The sequence below is a fragment of the Haemaphysalis longicornis genome, unplaced genomic scaffold, assembly GCF_048455015.1.
Source record: "Haemaphysalis longicornis isolate Haplotype H1 unplaced genomic scaffold, Haemaphysalis longicornis Haplotype H1 scaffold_1, whole genome shotgun sequence".
Classification (NCBI taxonomy): domain Eukaryota; kingdom Metazoa; phylum Arthropoda; class Arachnida; order Ixodida; family Ixodidae; genus Haemaphysalis; species Haemaphysalis longicornis.
In genome coordinates, this window is record NW_027526203.1 from 256,968,201 (window position 1) to 256,988,685 (window position 20,485).

Sequence of the window (20,485 nt, forward strand, 5' to 3'; positions counted from 1 at the left end):
TACGACCGGCCTTGAGGACACGCATTGGCCGGTGCGCAAAAAATCACACTGGACAGCGCGCTCATTCAGACGTAATTTTTGATCATAACATTTTATGAAGAGTAGTAGCCTATATGTGACGCAGGTATTTATGAGTGCCTTTACGCACGTCTAGGCATTTTCTTGTTAGTTGAATGACCACTCAAGTTCGCTCAAAATATTACTGAAGTTTGCGTGTTTTTGAATTTGTTTTCACGCGCAGCGCACAACAAAAAAAGTAGTTCCAAATCATTTTCAAGCTTGTGTCAAGTAACACATTTAAATAAAAAGTATTGGCAGGTGTAAATGCCGACAGCCTTGCCTGTTGTTGCATATTGTTGCATGAAGTCTCACTGTAGAGCACTCGTGTGCGTTATTTTGCGTGTGTACATGCGCACCCGGCGCGCAAGCAGCACCACTCGAGGGCAGCACTGCGGTCGTTGCCCGCGGCGGTCCCCCAACGGATAACGACGGTTAGAGCGCCGTGAACCGGCCCCAACGCAGCAAAAAGTAGTTACCTAAAGAGCCACAGCACGGTGCCACGAAACAAAGCGTACTTAAACTAAAGTGCAGCTTATTCAAAACAGCGTGAGAGAGAGTGTTAAACGTTCAGTAGGAATTGGTCATTTGTGTTACCCAACACAACGGTGACCGTCGAACTACTTCAGCGTTGTGCCTTTGCGCGTTCTTTGAACCCGCGGCGGGTCCGGTGGACAGACGCGTTGCACCGACGGCTCCGTCTCTTTTGTGGCATTGAAACTGCAGCGGTAGCACTCCTGTACGTGTCTGTGAGGTGCGTTTTGGTGTCGGTGGCTGTGTGAAGTATACCTGACTGGTGGAATAACATCGTTTGCCTGCTACGGCCGCCGCTGAAAACGTAAGTCACCATTTCATTTTTCTTTTCGCGGTGCGGGAGTGCTCGCGCTAGTTCCCGCCAAACCTTCAGCTGTCGTTTATAACTGGCGCTCGCGAGTGCTGCTTAGTGTTATGTTGTTGGTTCTTGCGAAGAAAAAAGTGGTCCCATACATGTGCTTCCAATTGTGTGACGCCAGTTCTAGCTATCCTTTTTCCGGCTTTGTGTTTTCCGAACAAGCAGCCGTGCTCCCACTGCAGTTTCACGACGTTCAGCATGCGTTGAAGTAAGACTCGTGTGCCGTATAAGAGTTGCGGATGTATTAAGCTGGCTTAGTTAAACTCTAGCTATAAATGAAGCTTTCGTTTGATTATTTTCTTGAGCAATGTAAAGGTATTGTCGAGCGACAAAGTAATTACACTACCTCTGGGATTCTCCGTGGGTTCCGTTCGCGTCTTCCGCGTCTGACGGGGCAGAAGTGAGCGAAGGCACAACAAAATTTCACGGAACCGCTGGCGTGTCGCTTTGTCTATTGGACTTTTTATATTACTTTGCGCTACTGCAATAAGAGTGAAGCCCATTTTCGGCGAAATTCCGGACTGTTTTCTCAAGAACGAGCAAAGTAACTGCTACCGTAAAACGTAGTATTGAAAAATGAATAGTGCAGTACGTTTTATGTTTCATAGCGAGTGTTAACAAGCTAGAACTTTAGGCTGAATATTTTCACACGGACATGTTGTAAGGCTTGTATAGGTGCTGTATTTAGTAAGCAGCGTGAATTTAGCATTATAGTGAACTATTTTTTTTTTTTACTTATTACAGGCGCTACGACGCACAGGTGTTTCCCGTGGACAAGTGGCGGATGCAGCAGTGACAAGCTTTCCAAGCTGGGCTATTCTACAATAGTACTGTTCAAAAACATATTGTGGTCTTGGCAGGTCGGCGAATTACCGGGAATGAGGGTCCTGTTTTCATTTACCTGAATGCTTCTGTATTGTAGGCATCTCAAGCAGTTAAACGAATGATAATCGGTTCGCGCTTCATGAGCAGCGCTTTTTAAAATTTTTTCTCGACTGTTATTTGTGTTTGCTTTCATGTTTGTGTTCGTATTCTTGCCACTGTTAAGTCAGATTTCTCCTATATTTGATGTGCATAATAAAAAAGCTACACAGAGAGACCCGGTGTGTTGTGTTGCTCAATTGTTTTTGGCAAGTCACGTATTTATAATTGCTTCGCAAAGTTGATGCAGTTTGCTTATTGTCCTCGCGGTCCCATTTCTGTTTTATACATGCCATTGTACAGGAAATTATTTAACGAGTGCGCATTAAATAAATAATGCGCACTCGTTTAATAATTTCCTGTATACTGGCATGTATAAAGCAGAAATCGGGCCGCGAGGCAACTCGTAAAATAAGTATTGGTCATAAGGACTGGCCACAAAGCCAAAAATGTGCATGAAAATAGCTTGGGGTCCACCCATTGGCATTATCATGGCAAGGTACTTTGCCAAGCGTTGTCCAATATTGGCCGTCCAGGGCTTGGCCAATTGTTGGCTTGTCACCTTTCCCAAACACCAGCCAATATTGGCGGCCGAGGTATTGCCAAGCTCGGACACATTGGCCACTGATGTTTTGCCATGCTTGGGCTTGGCAATTTCTGCTGCTTGGGACCTTCCTTCATTTTAAAGCAAAGCTTTCTACCTCTACCAGCCAACGGTTCTTTCGTAGCGTGCGGGACAGGAAACTCCCAAGGCGGCTGAGGAGGCGGAAGGCGCTTTTCACTCACGGAGCACAGTGTTTATGGCGCGGCGGGGCGGTATTAGAATCATGGGAGGCCGCCCTCGCCAGCCCCGACTTAGCCCTCATTCCCACAGCCGTTTTTCACCCCGTCACGTCACCGTCACGGTCTTCCGTCATGGGCGCCGTTTTTCGGCCGCGCCGAAAACGGTGCGACGGTGACGGGAGGCCGAGCTCTACGTTTCCGTCATGTCAACGTGACGGGACCATGCCCCGCGCTAAACCAGCTAATCAGAAAACAAATTTTTAGGCTAAATTTAGCGAAAAGTGAGCACAAACCATTTTCTTCACTTTTCAGATTAAAAACGCTCAATTCTACGCTAAACTGATCACTAGGCAGACGACCTTGTAATCTGACGGAAAGCTCCCGTGTAGATCCAGTCTGAACACTTCTCCGTCCCGTCAACGTCGCTTTTTGTTGACGTGACGGTGCCGTGACGGAGAAGGTGACGGCTGTGTGAATGAGGGCTTACAGATCCAAAAGGACCTAATCAGCCGGGCGAAGACGGGAGCAGAAGCCACTGGAGCCCTGGACAAAGGGTTCCACCTATGATTCTTTCATCCTTTTCTCCCCTTCCCCTTTCCTCAATCTTTACTTCAATAAAGTTTATTCAGTCGGTCATTACCAAGCGTTCCCCGTCACCCCGTGCTCACCCGGGCGGGCGCGTCGGCGGAACCCTTCCGTCAGATTTGTCGTGTGCTTTGGCGATGGTGTTGGGCCTGTTTTGGCGCAGCTTCGCGAATATTGCGCGCTTACTTCGCACGGCTTGATGAACTTGTTCGACAGCACCTCCTGGGTAACCCGGACCCGACGGAATTAAGTGGTCGTACGGCAAAGATACGTTAAGGACTGGTTTGAAGGGTGGTGTTGCGGATCTGGTAGCGTGACCGGTGATGGCGTTCGTTGATCCGGAGTTGGGTGGCGCAAACATTGGGGCCGAGTAGGGCGAAGAAAGAAACTTTATGTACAGATATTTACATGGCGTTTGATTGAGTGAACAGCGTTCTGCGCTCCTGCGCGCACGAGATTAAATAACCAGGTTGGGTCCGCCCCCTTTCACCCTTTTTTCTCGGCTGACGTCAGGACGCCCCAATCACGAAAATCCGTGGCACTGAAATTGACGTAAACACACTCACAAAGAGAAGGCACTTTTCCTCTCACACAGGTCAGTCGGTTGGCTTCGGTGGTGCAACCTTCCTTGAACAGCGGTGTCTCGGACCCACAACAAAAGCGGCCCACGATGCTCGGCTCGCAGCTGAAGATTGCCGCCGGAAGATCGAGCAACGCAGCACGCCTTTGTTCATCCCTCCCTGCACCATTCTCGCTCATTGTGACCTGCTGTCACGTATCAAGGGCACCCCCCAAAAGGGATGCATCAAAACCCCCCGAAAAATAGAAGAAAAGAACAAAGAAACGGCAATTTGTACGGCGCGCCATGAATTCACCAATTATAGAACGCCAGCGCCTAAACCCCGAGGCATCATGGTAAAATATGGCAGCGCACTGGTCATCCAATCAGACAACGCCGCGCAGGAGACCAGTGGCGTGATGGCCATATATCGATATGGGGAGGGAAAGAGCAAATGAGAGTGCGCCACGGGAAAGCCCAGAGGGAATAAAAGCGGGGCGCACAAAGAGAAGAGGGAGGCCAGAAACGGGGAGGCAAGAAATGAAGAGGCAAGGAACCACCAGTGCCAATGTGCCGACTGCCTTTTGGTTAACCTCCAGTCCCGACAGGATATCGTACTTTAAGCATAATACGGCATTAGAGAACGTGAGCGCTGGCACCATTACCCCTTTCCAGATGCCTCGCAGTACCTGTATCCCCAAAGTGCTCTATGTTTCATTACTGCTGCATTTCGTCTCCCTTTCAGTTTGAGGCGTTCATGGGCATTCAGGAAGCCAGATCCCGAAGTATTTGTACTTATTTACTAATGGTATATGGCTTCCTGTTGAATTCTTATGAATGAGCTTCCTCGATCATTGAACACCATGACTCCAGATTTCTGTGGGTTAAAATGTAGGCCTAGGTACGTTGCCTCATCACCACAAATGTCGGCCAGTTTTTGAAGTCTTCCGCATTATCTGCCAGCAACATTATCGTCCGCGTACATCAATCGCGGAATCCGTTGCTCCACCAACTCTCCACTGCTTCGGTACGACAAGTAAAAGACTAATCAACTCTCCTCCAATCGTCTTTCCATTCCTCTAATGTAAAGTGTGAACAGCAATGGCGAAATGGGGCACCCCTGTTTTAAACCTCTTCGAATGTACACGGGCTCTGTGCCTGTACGCCCTTCCCATGTAATATGCGCCTTGTTATCCTCATATATTGCCCTTAGCAGCCCTACAAATTCTGACCCAATCCCCTCTTCTTCCATTATATGCCTCAGCAATCCCCTATCTACGTTGTCATAGGCTCCCTTTATGTCCAAAAACAGTAGCATATGTTGGTCTGCCCTGTGCTGCCGAAATTTCGATGGTCTGGGTTATTACGAAAATATTGTCTTCTAAGCGTCGGTCTAAATACATTTTGCAGTTCCCCTAAAATACCGTTACTTTCCACCCACTTCAACAACTCGGCTTTGATGGCTTGTATAGCAAATCTGTAGAGCACTGACGTGACCGTAATCTGCCTGTAAGAGCTCGCCTTGTCCTTCTCTCCCTTGCCTTTATAGATCAACCTCATTCTGCTTTCACGCCATTGCGTGGGAATCCTCTCGGATTTTATAGCACGCTCGATGGCTCTATACAAGTGCGTCTTTCCCGCTGGTCCCAAATGGTTGATAATCTCTATTGGGATTCCATCCGGTCCTGTTGCCGTACTTTTGGGAACACTGCACGTTCTGCCTTTTTCCAGTCCAAAAATTTGATATTAATTTTTTTATCTGTCGCTCTTCTATTGGCCACATGTGTCCGGGTAGCCGATATCTCGCGTGTTTGGCCGAAAGTATTTGCTATGACTCCATTTTAATGCGCTGTCCCCCGGGCCCCAGGAGAACGTTACCGTCCCCGTCCTGTATCTGGGTCTGCACCTCTTTAGTCGTCGTTCCCAATGCTTTTAAATGATTCCAGAATTTTTGGGTGGCGCTCTTATCCTTCTTACGTATACCTGATACCCATTTCTCACTGCAGTTTTAATCTTTGCTTGTACTAGTTTGATCCCGCAAAACTCCGCAACTTGACGGCAGAACAATGCAAACATCTGGCAACAAATATTTTGAGAATATAAAAGTTTAAAATCACTAAATAAAACAATGCTAAAATCACTTTAAAATACTGCAAAAAATAAACAAACAATAACATTTTAAACTAAAAAAAGCCCTTTTTTATTATCTAAAGTTTGGCCACATTGTTTTACAATATTAAAACACTGGCAACAATGTAAATAAATTCAAATTTAAGCAAGTTTGTAATTTGTTAAAGCATAATACTTTAACAAAATAGAAGTTATATTGGAATGTTAGCTTTAATGGAAGATTTATTACAAATTTTGTATATTTTGTATTAAAAGTTTGGCCACAATGTTGCTTTTGAAAACCTGGCAACACTGCTAACATAAACACAATTTTGTGCGCGCATGCGTGCACGCTTGCGCGCACGTGTTCTTGAGAGCTAGCAAGCGAGTGATGCCATCGGGTCGTTGCGGTTCTGAGCACCGAATTTGAACTGTTCCACAACCCCGTTGCGACCACGACTGGACCGAGCCCCTGGTAGACTGAAGGGAGCAGCGCCCTACTACACAATTTAAATCATAAATATTGAGCGGTAAGCGAAATGTTGCTACCTAATCTTGCAATCGCTGAAATATCTGGCAACAAACTTCCCGTTTCTAATTTTTACTGAACATGACATCCAGGGCGATATAATAGCTTGCAAAGTCTCATCGAATGGCGTTGACAAGGAAACTTCTAGGAAGCTCCTCGTGAAAGTGGCTGCTCAATGTGTATGCCTTGAATTTGAGCGTCTGAGGCATGCCCGCAGGCGAAGGCGGAGCCTGTGCATTGGAGCCGCTGGACCCGTCCGTATGTTGTCCCCATACTTGTTCTGCGCAGTCCCTGGATGACATGATTTTCCCTAGATCGACCTGAAGTTCGCGATCTCGGGCCTGTCGCATCGCAGAATAGGGAGGGTTGCAAATCCTCCCTGTTCTGTGGGGTTGCCGTATGCCCTAATGTGTATGATAGGAGTGCAAGAGCTTCGACGTAAATATTCAACCGGGACCGTTTCACCTGTAAGTTTTGATCTTTTTCCGGGAACTGCTATCGGAGATGTGTCGCACTAGCCCCGCTTCTGTTCAACCAAACAGCAAAGCCACTTAACTGTCCGCATGTACAAAAACACCAAGAAAGCAGCTCGAAAATCGTCCGGCGAATAAACGCAGAGGTACAGAAACAACCAACACTTCTTGGACTATGTGACACTTCTTGGAATCGACCATTTTGCGTGTTCTTTCTGTTTTCATCATGCGTAAGTCTGGGCATCGCTCACCAACAAGCCATGCGTACGTAAACGGGTCCAGGCAGAATTTATCGCCTGCATTTAGTGAAACGAGTGTTACTTATTGAAACTTCCATAATTAAGAAAAACAAGAGGTCATGTTGGACAGATAATTATTCTCATTCCGCCGCATACATTTTCTTTGTGCTCCGTGCAGCGGTGTTTGCACGAGTGAAATGCGCCTCCTGTGTGTCAAATGGATCGTAGATTATTTTAAGATATGCTTCAACCCTTATATGCTCGATATGGTATACTGCAAGAATATATGCTTCGAGCTTGCTTCAAAATGTTCTCTGGAAACATAATATCCTTAAATGTTTAATTGCAAATTGGAGCTATTCTGTTGTTTTATTAGGGAAGGGTGGTGAAGGGGTTTTAACAGCTAGATATTTTGTTTTTTACAGATGAGTGCTACTATTTTCTGTATATAATGCAAAGAAACAAATTTTGGCCTTCTGCAATGCATCACAGAAAGATGAAGTCATCTCAACTTGCCTTGCACCATGAAAGGCGACAAAAGTAACCAAAGCTCACGGCAGGAGCAAGTTGATGAGAAGAGAAAGGTTCGGGCTGAAGTGGCAGATGTAAGATCAGCAAGCCATGCAACACAAAATGGCACAAAGCTGTTGTGACAGAAAGTTCTGCAAGGCAGATGACTTTTTAAACGTGCCTTACGTTGACCTTGCTACATTAAGTAAAGTCATTAGACTCAACAGGCAGCTTGCCAGATGTTTAAAAAACTGACAGTTTGAAAGGATTTCCTAAATAACAATCATATGCTTAGCCCTTGCAATTAAAGTAATGTGCTTTCAGAACTTAACGTAATGGCTATCTGGAATAATTAACTTTCCAACATGACCCAAGTATGGTGCACACGTTATTTTCTCAGCTGTGTGTTGCGTATGGTTCATGCAGTAATGGCAGATAAGAGGATCCTTAGGGTGATGCTGTAAGCTACGATTTTTATGCACTCAGCACTGCTGTACCATGCAAGTAGGACACTTCCCATGAATCGCTGTATCTGTGGGATGAATCTGCAGGTTGACCCATGGAGAAGCTTAAGGGGGTGATAAAGACAAATAACAATTTTGGTTCATAAAAAAAACTGCTTTCTTCTGGCAACAACGATACAAATTTTGTAGCAAACTTCAAATATTGGAGAAATTGAGGAAAATAGGTGGGGCAATGGTGACTCCCCCGCCACTTTCAAGTGATTTCTCTATGACATCACACTATCTTGTCCCTGCGACTTGTGGCCGCTGGCCTGAGCCACTGCCAAAAAAACATGACGGGGTGGTTGTAGTGGGCCCTGTAATTTTTTCTTTGATCGTATCCCTTGAATGTGAACCTGCAGTTAACACACTGATGAGTACATTTTTAGTGCTGGCCCATATTACGTCACTCCTGCCCTTTTAGGAAACTGTAGCCGGAAATTTGAAAATTTTGCAATATTTCTTGCATTTTTCTTTTTGGAAAAAAAAATCTTTCGTGGCTGGAATCGAGCTCAGTTCTTACAAATTAAACAAAGCTGTATTTTGTCTTCATGGCCCCTTTCATTACACATAAGTTAAACATTGCTCTAATAATGTCATTTATATCTTGTTCATTTGTTGTGCTTTACCGGCATTCCAAATTTGGCTGTACAATAAGGAGCGTTGTAGTGAAAACATTATGATGAAAAAACAGTGTTCTTTGTATTATTCGCTCCGCCAGGTTGGGAATGGAAGTGGGATTTGAAGTACATTTTTAAGAAGGAATGAATAGTGGTTAATTAGGATAACGTATGCATCTAATATCATATTTTTTATTATATGAGGGTCTTTCAGAACAGATTCATGGAGTAATTAGCTGTTTGCATTAGTAATAGTACTGCGGCAACGCTCTGCTGTGGGTGGCCAAAGGCCTCCGAAAGAACACCTTTTTTGCATTTCGTTTGGTAACTTAAAGTGGCTCCGAAGTGAATGCTTCATTGATGTTCAACGTTGCATTATTGCTTATATGGCTTGTTGGAAGCCGTAAATTCATTATTTGTAATTAATTAATTTACAAATATTTTTATAGAGGGCTCTAGTGTTTCAATGCATTGAATACTTAATTTCAATTGAATTTTAAAGTACACTGCACCGAACAAGCAGCTACCTGGGGTCAAAGCCTCTCAAGTGTTTCTCATGCTACACGCAGATGAGTGATCCCTGGATGAACGAGCCTTTGCGCCAAGTGATGACGGCACCTGTGGAAATGGAGAACGCCATTTGTGGACAGGGCAACATGTTGTACATGTTGAAGAAGGGATCCGGTCACGGCACCGCAGTGCCACCTTGGTAATACCCAGGAACTATTCATGGCCAGTGCCTCATAATTAATTATAGGTTTACCTGCGGGCATACACTGTGTACAGTTTTTTGTAATGATTTTTGTGGATTGTGTGACTGGTACCAATACCTGTGTAAAACTGGATATAACTTTTGTTGAAGACATTGATTAAAGAAAATTTTGGCATGCTGATCGTCGTGCTTTCAGCAGCAGCTGCTTTTGGTGAAAAATGTAAATCACAAATGCAAGAAGCATAGACGAGCTTCCCCAACACATACTGACATTGTGGAATTGAGGCAGGCTTTTAAAAATGGCTAATAAGGTAAATAGGTTCAGTCAAGAGATTCAAATTCAACAATTTCAATCAGTCAGTTATTTGTTTTCAATACATTGATAATTTAAAATCAGTAATAACCAGCAGATTACTTAAATGTGCAGCAACCAACGTTGTATTAAATTTTTCACCTCTGAAATAATGCTCATGACATCTATTGATGCTTTCACTGCAAGCTTAGTTTCATAAAAGATGAAACATGCTAAAAGTTAAAGCTCCAAACATTATGAACATGCAGCTCCACTGCATTCACTAAATGAGCATTCAAGGAAATCTAAAAAATCCTTTGTGCATTTATGCAGCATCAAATGAGGATAACCCCAATGCAGGGATATTTACCTTGAACTGATTCAATGATGAAATATTGAGAAAATTGTGTTCTTCATGAACGCAGCACTGTGGAGAAGTGGCAACCCATGCACAGCATCATGGTGGCAGTAAAGGGCCTGTTTTGTGGTACCTGTCTGGAAATGTCGAATCGTAGTGGGTGCTGGAAGAAAGGAGCGCACAAGAAGCTTCTACTGAAGGTCACAGTTTGGGAACAAACTCATCATTAACTGGTTGTGCAGTGGCTTCTTTTTTGCATAGTTTCGATACCTATTAAACACAGCAAGCACACTATGTCATGTATGTGCCAACCTTTCCAAACCGAACCATTCCAAAGCTTTCAAGAAATGAACAAAAATTTTTGTTCTCTGGGCTGTTGGCCAGGGCTTGCACTTTTTGCAGGATTTGTGCTCCGTTAGAATGGGGAAAGAGAGGTGCACTCATCAGGCAGTAAGAAAACGTGTTCAGTTCTTGTTTCTTGGTGCATTTGGCACACCTAATTAAGCTTGGCTGTTTTGTGCACTCTTACCAGATATGCAAGCTGCTCTACAAGCTGCAACTGTACCATTTGCACTGCTTTGCTGATGACTGAGGTTACAGATCGACCTGCTGGGGATTCGTGCAGGTATTTCCTACACTTCCTTTTTCTTCTACAAGGCAGCACCACTCTTGTATGGCATAATGCAGAGAAGTATGATATCAGAAAGGAAAATCTACAACTTGAGAAGGAGAGCTTCGTAGCAAGGTACACCAAGCATTGAACTAAGTTGGTTTGCAGAGAGCATGCTTATAAACTTGCCAAAGGTGTTTTATCTGTGTACCCTAGAACCTATACCAAAAAATGGCTGGTCTGACTGTGACTAATTAACATTATCGGCCACATCTCATTCCTTATTTCTCTCATACAAAGCATTTTGCTTTCATGATTGCAAATTCTACTCGCCTTAACTGGAAATAGTGGTAGTGTTTAATTTTTAATTTTCCTTTACAATTTCTGCACCCAGTGGCAGATCCAGACAGTTTTTTGGGGTGGGAAGATCCAGAGGAAGAACTGGTGAGGGTATGGAAGGCGAAAGTGCAATGGGATGGCAGATATGCTAGCTGGGTTGTGCTAGTACACACAGTGCTTGGGCCGATGATCAACCACAGCCATCCTCCCCTCTTTTTTAATCTGCGACTGTCTTTTTTAGTCACATCATATCAAGATCTGTACCTACCAGCTATATCTGTTGTATGTCTGAAAGGGGCCCTGAGATGGGTTTCTTGGGGTGTTCAATGGCATTGCACTGCAATGGCTATTAATTGAACTAATCTGTGACGTAGTAGTCCGCCCTTGAATTAAAGCAATTTTTTATGAGCGTAAAAACACCAGAAGCATCTTTCGTGTGGGTGTGCATTTGTATGGTGTCAGATATTTGTGTTATACTGGAGTGTTAAGCAATTACACACCTGGTTGGTTGCTCACCTGGTCTTGGCGAAAGGATACAGTGATTTCAGGAGCAATAACACACACGGCACGAGCCCTCAGTGCCCTGTTTCAGGCACAAGAGTTTCATTTGTTTAATTTTTGTTATCTTGTATGCTGTACCCCACTTGATTCTTTGCACCCTCTTCTGTGATTCACCGTGTCAGGCATAGCCTGGATGTTGTTTCTACTGTGAGATAAAGAGCATGTGCAGGCTGTGTTTGTAGCAATGACAACTCCTGCCAAGGAGTTTCATAATTGCTTCCAATCAAGTCATGATTGTAGGAAAATATGATTGGATGGGCTCGGCCTTCTGAGCGAACTGTGTTGCCTAGTGTCCTCTGCACACTTTACCGTTTACTGTGTTATTGGAAACTACAGTTTTCATATGCCGGTGAAAATGAAGGGACATGTTTTAGCCATGCGGTTTCCATATTCCGGCTCACCGGCTGCCAGTTATCCAAGTAGTGACATCTGGCGAATCTGTCTCAAAGCAAATGACACAAAAGTTTGTTGTCAAGAACTCTTCGCTTACGTTTGAAATACCTTGAATCTTGAACATTTTAGATTAGATGGACGTGGCAAGTAAAACAACTTTTTTATTTGCGGACCAAATTGAATCAAATTAGGAGCATTTATGTAGATAACGATTCTAACAACAAAACTGAAATCAGTTTAAAGATACCATCTATATTTTTTAAGTTAGAAGAGCAATTACCTGAAACTTGCAATCAGCATAATTAACTAATTGCGCAAGAAGTCAACAAGATTTTTACGTCAGTGTGATCAGAAATCCCTATTCTGCACAAGGAAGCTATTAGATTTTTGCATTATAGCCTTTAGGCATAAAGAAAGCACAAGAAAAGTTTCACCTTCCTTTCGAAATCAGAAATAGTTTCATGTCAAAAAGAAAGTGAAACTTCTCTCTTTCTTTTTTTGGATACCTAAAGGAAATAAAGCAATAATCAAATAGCTTCCTTGCATGGAATAGACTTTCCTGGTCACGCGGAGATAAAAATCTTGTTGAGTTCTTGCCTAATTTGTTAATTAATTTTGGAGCTGCTTTGTGGAGGTATTTAGTCTGGTAACTCAAGAAGTATAGAAGATATCTTTAACCTGATTGAGTTTAGTCATTGGGTTAGTTAACTACATAAAATCTTATAATTTGAGTAAATTTGGTCCATAAATAACAAAAATAGTTTTACTTGCCACATCCCCCCTAGACATCACCCGTATAGCTTTAAGAAAAAAAACGTGATATTGATGCCGTGGCGAAGATTTTGCTCGCCCATCCAAAAAAATTCTCATTTGTCATACTACCGAGCTTCATTTAGCAAGAATAATGTAATAAAAAACATCACTGAAGATTACTTTTATCGGCTGTACCAAGCATGAAGCGCCAAGTGCTGTGCATTTGCTGTAACCAACACGCAAGGGTGCACTTTGCCGGCGCAGGAAGCTATGTGGCGACGGTAAAGCCTGTGCAGGGAGAGAGAGAGAGAAAAACACTTTATTGGTGAGACACCGGGTTCAGGTTGGCCTCAGCCCAAATGGCCGAAGCAACCTGTAGTGCTCGTTGCGTCAGGGTCCGTTGAGCCACGGGGCAAGAGCTACCCAAGGCCTGCTCCCAGTGGGTGGGGGTGGGGAAGGGGGTGTGGGGGCCACGGGGCACTCGCATAAGGAGTGTTATAGCGTGTCGAGGTTGCGGCATCTCGGACACTCTGCGGAGAGGAAGAGGTGTGGGTGGGAGTGCTGTAATTGCGTGCGATGGGGGAACGAGTGGGTTTGTAGAGTGCGCCACATCTGTGCTTCCTCTATCATAAGTTCGGCGTTGGGGGGGGGGGGGGGGGGGATAGTTTTCTGTGGGTGAGGCGGTAGTGTTGTGTGATGTCTCGGTATGTGGTGAGGGCGTACCCAGTGACGTCGACTGCTCCATGCGTAAGACCAAGAGGAGTGCTCGCCCGGGGTATTAATGCTCGGGCCTGCTGATTAGCCACCTTTTTGGTTCCCACGCCAGTGTGAGCCGGGGTCCACAGCAACATCACGGGCCGGTCGGGAGGTTTTTAGAAGAATTTTTAGTGCCGAGGCTGAGATGTTGCCCTTCTCATAGTTGCGAAGCGCCTGCTGTGAATCCGATAGCACGACGGTCGGTGTTGGCGTCTTGGTTATGGCGAGAGCCAGGGCTGTTTCTTCTGCAGTGCTGGGGTTTGCCGTACAGATGGAGGCTTTGATTGCTGGTTGCGGTTCTGTGGCGGAGGCGATGCCTGTGATTGCGAAGGCTGCTCTGTCGGGGTACCGTGCCGCATCCACATACACGGTGTGTTTGTCTGGTGGATAGTGCTGCGAGTGGTAATGCGCGCGTGCCTCTCTTCTTCCCGCGTGGAAGGTCGGGTGCATGTTTCTTGGGATGCGTTTTACCTTGATTAGGGCTCGTATGTGTCTTGGTATCCTGGCCGCAGTGGAGTCGGTTTTGGGCGGTTCCATTTGGATACGCTGCAGTATGTACCTTCCCGTCGTGGTCTGCGCCAGCCTGTGTATCTGTGCTGTGCGATGGGCATCGATTATCTCGTCTATGGTGTTGTGGATGCCCAGTTTCGCAAGTCTGGTAGTTGGAGCGGAGTGGGGAATGTGCAGGGCCGTGCGATGGGCTCTCCGAAGTAGCGTGTCGAACGAGTCTTTGGTAGATTGGGTTAGATTCACATTAGGCAGATGATAACTGAATCTGCTGACTACGAAGCCCTGTACGATCCTTAGCCTCTCTTCGAGGCCATGTTGCCTCGAGGTGATTCTTTTTAGCATGGAAATTGTTTGTAGCGTATGTGACCTTAGGATGCGTACTGTCTCGGTTGTCCCTCTATTGGCCTGTATCCTCAGTCCTAGTATTTTTAAGGTCGAGACAATGGGTATGCTTTGCCCTCCGATGTTGACTTTGATGGGTGGTTGGGTGGCCGGTTTCGTCCTGGGGGGATGAAGGATCATTAGTTCAGATTTGGTAGTCGAGTACATGAGGCCCGCTTTGGTTGCGTGTTCCGCGATTATTTCGGCGCCTTTCCTTACGTCTGTTCGATGTCGGCGTCGCTGCCCCGGTCGACCCAGAGTGTGATATTGTCTGCGTATATCGTTGATCTTAGTTTTGGGATGCTGTAAAGTGCGCTGGCCATCGGTCGAATTGTGAGATTGAAGAGTAAAGGCGAGATTACGGCTCCCTTGGGCGTCCCCTTGTTTGGCATCTTGAAGATTTGTGTTTGGGACGTTCCTAGTTTCATCTTGGCTGTCCGGCCTGTGAGGAAGGATTTTACATAAGTGAATGTTCTTGCTCCAAGCCCGAGTGTCGAGATTTCTGTTAGTATTGCCTCGTGTGATACGTTATCGAAGGCTTTGTAGAGGTCAATGGCTAAAATGACCGCGTTGTCTTTTTTCGGTGGGTGGTGCAGTAAATCGTGTTGAATCTGTATAAGTGCGTCCTGAGTTGAGAGCCTTGGTCTGAAGCCGATATGGTTGTGTGGTAGCATGTCGTTCATCTCGAGGTAGTCTACTATGCGGGCGTTCACGACTTGCTCCATGAGTTTCCCCACACACGACGTAAGCAATATTGGTCGGAGATTTTCGATTTTGATTGGCTTGCCTGGCTTGGGAATGAGTGATATGTTTGTGTGCTTCCAATCGGGGGGGCACTTCCCCTTCTCGCCACACCTTGTTAAAGTAGGCTGTCAGGGTCTCAGTCGCTGTCTCTTCAAGATGTCGTAATATCTTGTTGGATATCTTGTCTTCTCCAGGTGAGGTCGCTCTTCTGAGCGTTCTGATGGCGGCGTGCATCTCTTCGAATGTGAATTTGGCGTCTAGCATTTCGTTGCTTGCGCCCATATAATGCGCAGGTGGGGAGCGCGTATTATCATTTTGGGTTGCGTATAGCTTTATGAGCTCACCATGCATTTGCAGCTCCGAGCCCTCGTAATCTTGTATAAGCTTGGTGATCTTCTTAGCAGATTCTGTCTTGTTGTTGCTGGGGTCAATTAATTTCTGTAGGATTGCCCACGTGCGCTTCATCGATAGTGTGCCGCGCATTTCGTCGCACGCTTGGAGCCGCTGCATTCGCGTCAGGTAGTCTGCGTGTTTGGCTATTGCTGTCTTGAGGTTCTGTAGCTTTATTCTTAGTGTTTTCCTGTGCCGGTGCATGCAGAATCAACTCTTGCAATCACGGTATACACTGTACCTCCTGCTCAAAGTCCGTAAAAACCGGGGAAGCTAGCTAAAGAAAAAAGCGTTATCGTCCTTGTGTGACCCACTGCTGAAGTAACCATGGTAACGAGGACACCTCAAACAAATGTGGGCTCAAGCATCGCTGTGGAAAATCATTAACATAGAGGGGAATCCAGGTGCGAAACCATGACATGCGTTTTTTGCTACTACTCCATTGCAAGTCGCCAAGGCAACAAGTAGTCTTGTCTTGTCGGAGTAATATATTTTGTTAGCTTGAGTGAATATGCCTACTATGTCTACAAGAACTACAGAGTAGACTTCTGGCACAAACAAAACCACTTTGAAATTCCTGTGGATCATGCACCCCTCTGTCTAATGATGATGGTGGAATGGGAAGCTTTCTCATAAGGGATTCCTTGGTTGTTCCCTGAGTTCGGGCTTTGACTCGCAGATGGTTTGGTCTTTGACTCAAGACAGTTTCGACTATTCGCACTTTCCAGCGAATACTGGTGGCGCGACGGGGTATCCAAAATGGAGGACGGGACGATGAACGGGACGTCGTATAAGCGCGTGCGCCTGGAGGAAAAAGCTGGTCCGTGCCCAGTGGTATCTCTTCAGACCATCTTTTCCCTTGACGATGAGACACGAAGGTGCTTTGTCGAAGGCGAAGAAGTTTATAACGCCAGTCACACAGTGTTTTGCGGCATCAGGGAGGCCACCGATGGCATGCTGAGCATCGATGGATTGTGCCTGCAACTGAATGGCGTCACCAGCCAACCACACTGCGTGAACGTTTGTTGGGATTGCAGGTTCCATAAAGGATGTTATACTTCCATCTATGCTCGTAAAATTGTTCAAGTACACTTTACGAATATTTATTAAACACCAAGCAGAGCTCAGTAGACGTAACCGAGCACAGTGTTTTGTTATTGCCACTTGCGCAATTGTGTCGGGGTAAGTGCGAATAATGCGAGTAAATTATAATTTTGTGGGCTGTTTTTACAAGGAAAGATCCAACGACGTTTATGCAGGCTACGGGTAACAATAAAGATACCGAAACTAAATACACTAATGCCTCTACGGCAGGGCCTGTTACATCAGCTGTGCTGTGCTTTCAGCGTGCTGTCGGAAACGGCGATGCCGCAGTAACAAGTTTTATTTATTACAAATATCTACATCGCCCATTCCTGTGGGGGGTATGAGAAAGAAAAAAAAAGCAGTAAGTTCAAAACAGTAATCACACAATGCTAAGAGAGAACGAAGCACAAACAACCCAACAAAGCACAAAATGCAACTGGAATGCAGCATTCATTAAAAGAAACCAGCACGTTAATAAAAGGACAATGACGTTCTCCTGTTGGTTCTTGGCTTCACTTTTTTCTTGTGCGTGCGTTATGTGGCGGCACGGCGCCTTTCTTCAACCGCGGTTTCTGTTGCTGCAGACCATCTATTAGTAAACGACGCACTCAACTTGCACGAAAAACACGCGCATCAATAACGAAAGAGCGAACTAATTCTTACGGATATTGCTCCAGAAGAAGTCAGCTTTCGTGAAGTGAATACTGCAAACCCCATTGTGTTGCTGACACCTTTTCCAATGCGGAGCATAGTTATCCAAACCTTTCGGGCTTTTTTATCTCTCGGAAAGGTATGAACGCTGGCTTTTCCCGGCACTGAGCGACTTCTATACTGCGGTACACAGCACAATCGATTGCTTTTTGGTTTTGCGTTCTCAATCTTCACGTTTCCGAACGCTCCGGCTGTCTTTGTCCGGGACGCCGATCATCTACAAACAGCTTTGGAAAAAAGGCGTGCGGCGGCACCACGGTTGCTGGAAAGTGCGAATAGCTCATTGAGCTTTGACTTCGACTTGCACGTAGTTGAACTTCTGATCACTGTGGCTTTGGCTTTGACCCTTCGCCGTAATCGTCTTAAGACAGAGGGGTGCATAATTTTTCACGTCTGTGCACCCCTCCCCAAATCCAAACTGCTTCGAGCATGGCGGGGTGGCGCAATCGGATAGATGTCAGCTTCATAACGTGAGGGACTCAGGTACGATTCCGACCACAGGAAGCATTTTTTTTTTTTTCAGCCTGTTCAGGTCACTTACAGCCACCATCATTTTCAGAAAATTAGCCTTCTTTCTATGCGTTTTTTTTACGTCATGTACGTCATCAGTGAGGCATAGAAAGCGTTGCATTAAAAAGGAAATGTAAAGAAAACCTTCTCTGTTTTTGTGGCAGAAAGAGGTACCAGTGCACCTTTCTTGTGTTTTCTGACAGCTACATGACAAGGTGCATCTATGATGTTCATTGTTAGAGCAAGGTAAACCCCAAACAATTAATGATCATATAAGATAAGACAAGTGCTGTATACTTACAAGTTTTGTGTGTTCACGTTGCATTGGTGCATTTGTCGACATTCCCAGCAATCGGGTCTGCAGTGTTAATATCAACTTGCATTTCATGCGGTGCTCCGAACACCACATATCAGGGAACGTTTTTATTTTTTGAGACTTACAGTGGGTTGATTTTATGGATTACAGCATTTGATTTCATGAATCAATTATTGTGCAGCCACTGTAAGCACATGTTAGAGGAAAGATTCAGGTGGAGCACTCCTTGCCCATAGTCAGCCTTGTGCCATAAAAAACCAATCATCATCATCAAAGATTGAGGCATGGGAATTTTTGAACTTTGATGTTTTGGTGATGCTGACCTAACTGTTCATATTATTGGTGCGACATTTGCTCTTTACACAACTAAATACGCAATGCTGGTACTGCTGATGTGTGTAGTAGAGCACTGCATGGGCATGATTTTAAGGCCTGGGCCCAGCTCGAGCCCACTTCATGAAGCGTGAGCCCGACCCAGCCCGTAATACCCAGGTCAACCCGGGCCCAGTTGTCCATAAGTGAGCCTGGCAGGGCCAGGCCCATGGTCTCAAGCCCAGGCCCGGACCAGTCTGGTCAGGCCCGCATGTGAGTGACCAGGCCCGGGCTTAGACACAGAAGTTAGTTTGTTTATTATATTTGCAGTGTCTAGAGTTACGTCCTACGGAACCCAAAATTGAAAACTGGAGTTATGTCCGACGGAACTTTAAGCCAGTGTCTAGAGTTATGCCCAACAGTACCTAAAGCCAGTGTTTATGTCCAATAGAACCCAAAACGAAAATTAAAGGTATGTCTGGCGCAACTTTACGCCAATGTTTGGAGTAACCTGTAAATAAAATTGAAGTTATGTGCGCCATAATCTAAGTAAAAATTAGAGTTCGCAATGGAAATGAAAGTAACATTCAACGTAAGGTCAAGCAAAAAAAGTTTAGAGCTGATGGTACCAAACACAGTCGTGTTTTATGCAATCTACACAACATTATTGCAGTACAGTGGAACCTCGATAATACGACTTTCAAGGAACCACGCGAAAGTGGCGTATGACCGGGGTGTCGTGTGATCTGTGATCGGGTACGGGTAAATGCCGCCCTAGTAGAAAATCTCACATGACAGGTGGGCTAAGGACTTAATTAAATTACTATATTAGCACATCCTCGCATAATTGGCGAACTCTTTACTGAAATCCAAAGTGTTTAAACAAAGAACGCGTATTTTGTGCCCCCTCCCTTCCTCCAGGGTGTCTGTGGTAGCTTTCCAGCCCTGCGTCTCGTCTCGCACACGAGATAAGCTGGGAAGGCCGACACAGCCGAGCAATATGAGAGGGGAAAAGGCGAGAGAGTGGCCAAGGTCGCAGCCAAGTGGACAGGGGAGGGTAAGCGGGGGGGGGGGGAAGCAACAATTTGGTTATCTCTGTGGGGTATTGCCAGTATTGTGTTACGCATGCGTGTTTTCACATTCTTTGAATGGGAGCATCAAATTGGCAGTCTGCCAGGTACCTGCACTTTGACTTCTCACGGTTGGCGTGTTGGTGCTCTGCTGTTGCGTGGGACCGATGAAGGCTCCCGCGCCCCGCTTGCCTGTACCCACCTGCTTGCTTGAATCTATTCAGTAAGTGGTCGGGCCAGCCATGGACTGTTTATTTTTGCACATCGTACAGTGCCAAATGGAGCTTAAAAAATAGAGGTCAGGACGAAACGGCGTAAAAGGGGAAAAAAATGCTGGTTTATCCCTGCCAGCATCCGTCGTATGAAGCGTACTGCGTGCACCCAAGCATTCCATCATCGGTGTTTTTAGTGCATTGTTTCTGTGGGGCATTTGCCTGAACTGCGGTGATCCGTCGTAAAACCGGGGGACGTATCATCGGGGTTCAACTGTAGTTTGTTGTAAGATGCGTGACGTCAAATTCGAAAACACACACGTTGCTGCTTTACGGCTGAACTAGTGCAGGATTGGTAAAGAATAGTTGAAACCACTGCTTACATTGGTTCTCCACTGGTTGAGCAGTCTGGAGTCTGTTACTTGCACCTGTATCACTGCAGTGATGTGGGTTTGAATTTGGGATGGGTCTTTGCAATTTTTTTATACGAATTACACGTCTTTCTATATCAAACACCCAAAAGTAAAGGAGAAGACTGGAATTGCCAAAATAGAACCTCTTGTCGCAGGTGCACTGCCAGTTTGTAGCGTGTGCAGCTCGTGTTGAGAATGACGTTGACATAGGCCAACAGTCTTTTAACAAATACAATTAGTAATTAATTAGGGGTAGTAAATGGAATGCTCTGGTAC

General features: G+C 45.4%; 1 protein-coding gene and 1 long non-coding RNA gene across 5 annotated transcripts in view; both read left to right on the top strand.

Moving 5' to 3' along the window:
* The first annotated feature begins 205 nt into the window (after positions 1–205).
* On the top strand, positions 206–2,044 carry LOC144169378 (uncharacterized). Its single transcript, XR_013322436.1, has 2 exons — positions 206–895; positions 1,694–2,044. It is a non-coding gene; the product is annotated as an uncharacterized LOC144169378 (long non-coding RNA).
* A 4,207-nt stretch (positions 2,045–6,251) lies between these two features.
* Positions 6,252–20,485, top strand: part of LOC144169392 (uncharacterized) — a 40,767-nt gene continuing 26,533 nt past the window's right edge. The window contains exons 1-3 of one of the 4 annotated variants that reach the window (XR_013322441.1): positions 6,719–6,902; positions 9,350–9,489; positions 10,675–10,767. Coding sequence is in view for 3 of the 4 variants with exons in the window: in XM_077698516.1 (XP_077554642.1) it covers positions 6,843–6,902; positions 9,350–9,489 (200 nt within the window). In the remaining variant the exon portion in view is untranslated. Of the gene's footprint in view, positions 6,437–6,584; positions 6,694–6,716; positions 6,903–9,349; positions 9,490–10,674; positions 10,768–20,485 lie in introns of those variants that run through there. The other 3 variants (XM_077698529.1, XM_077698522.1, XM_077698516.1) reach the window with 3 other exon arrangements.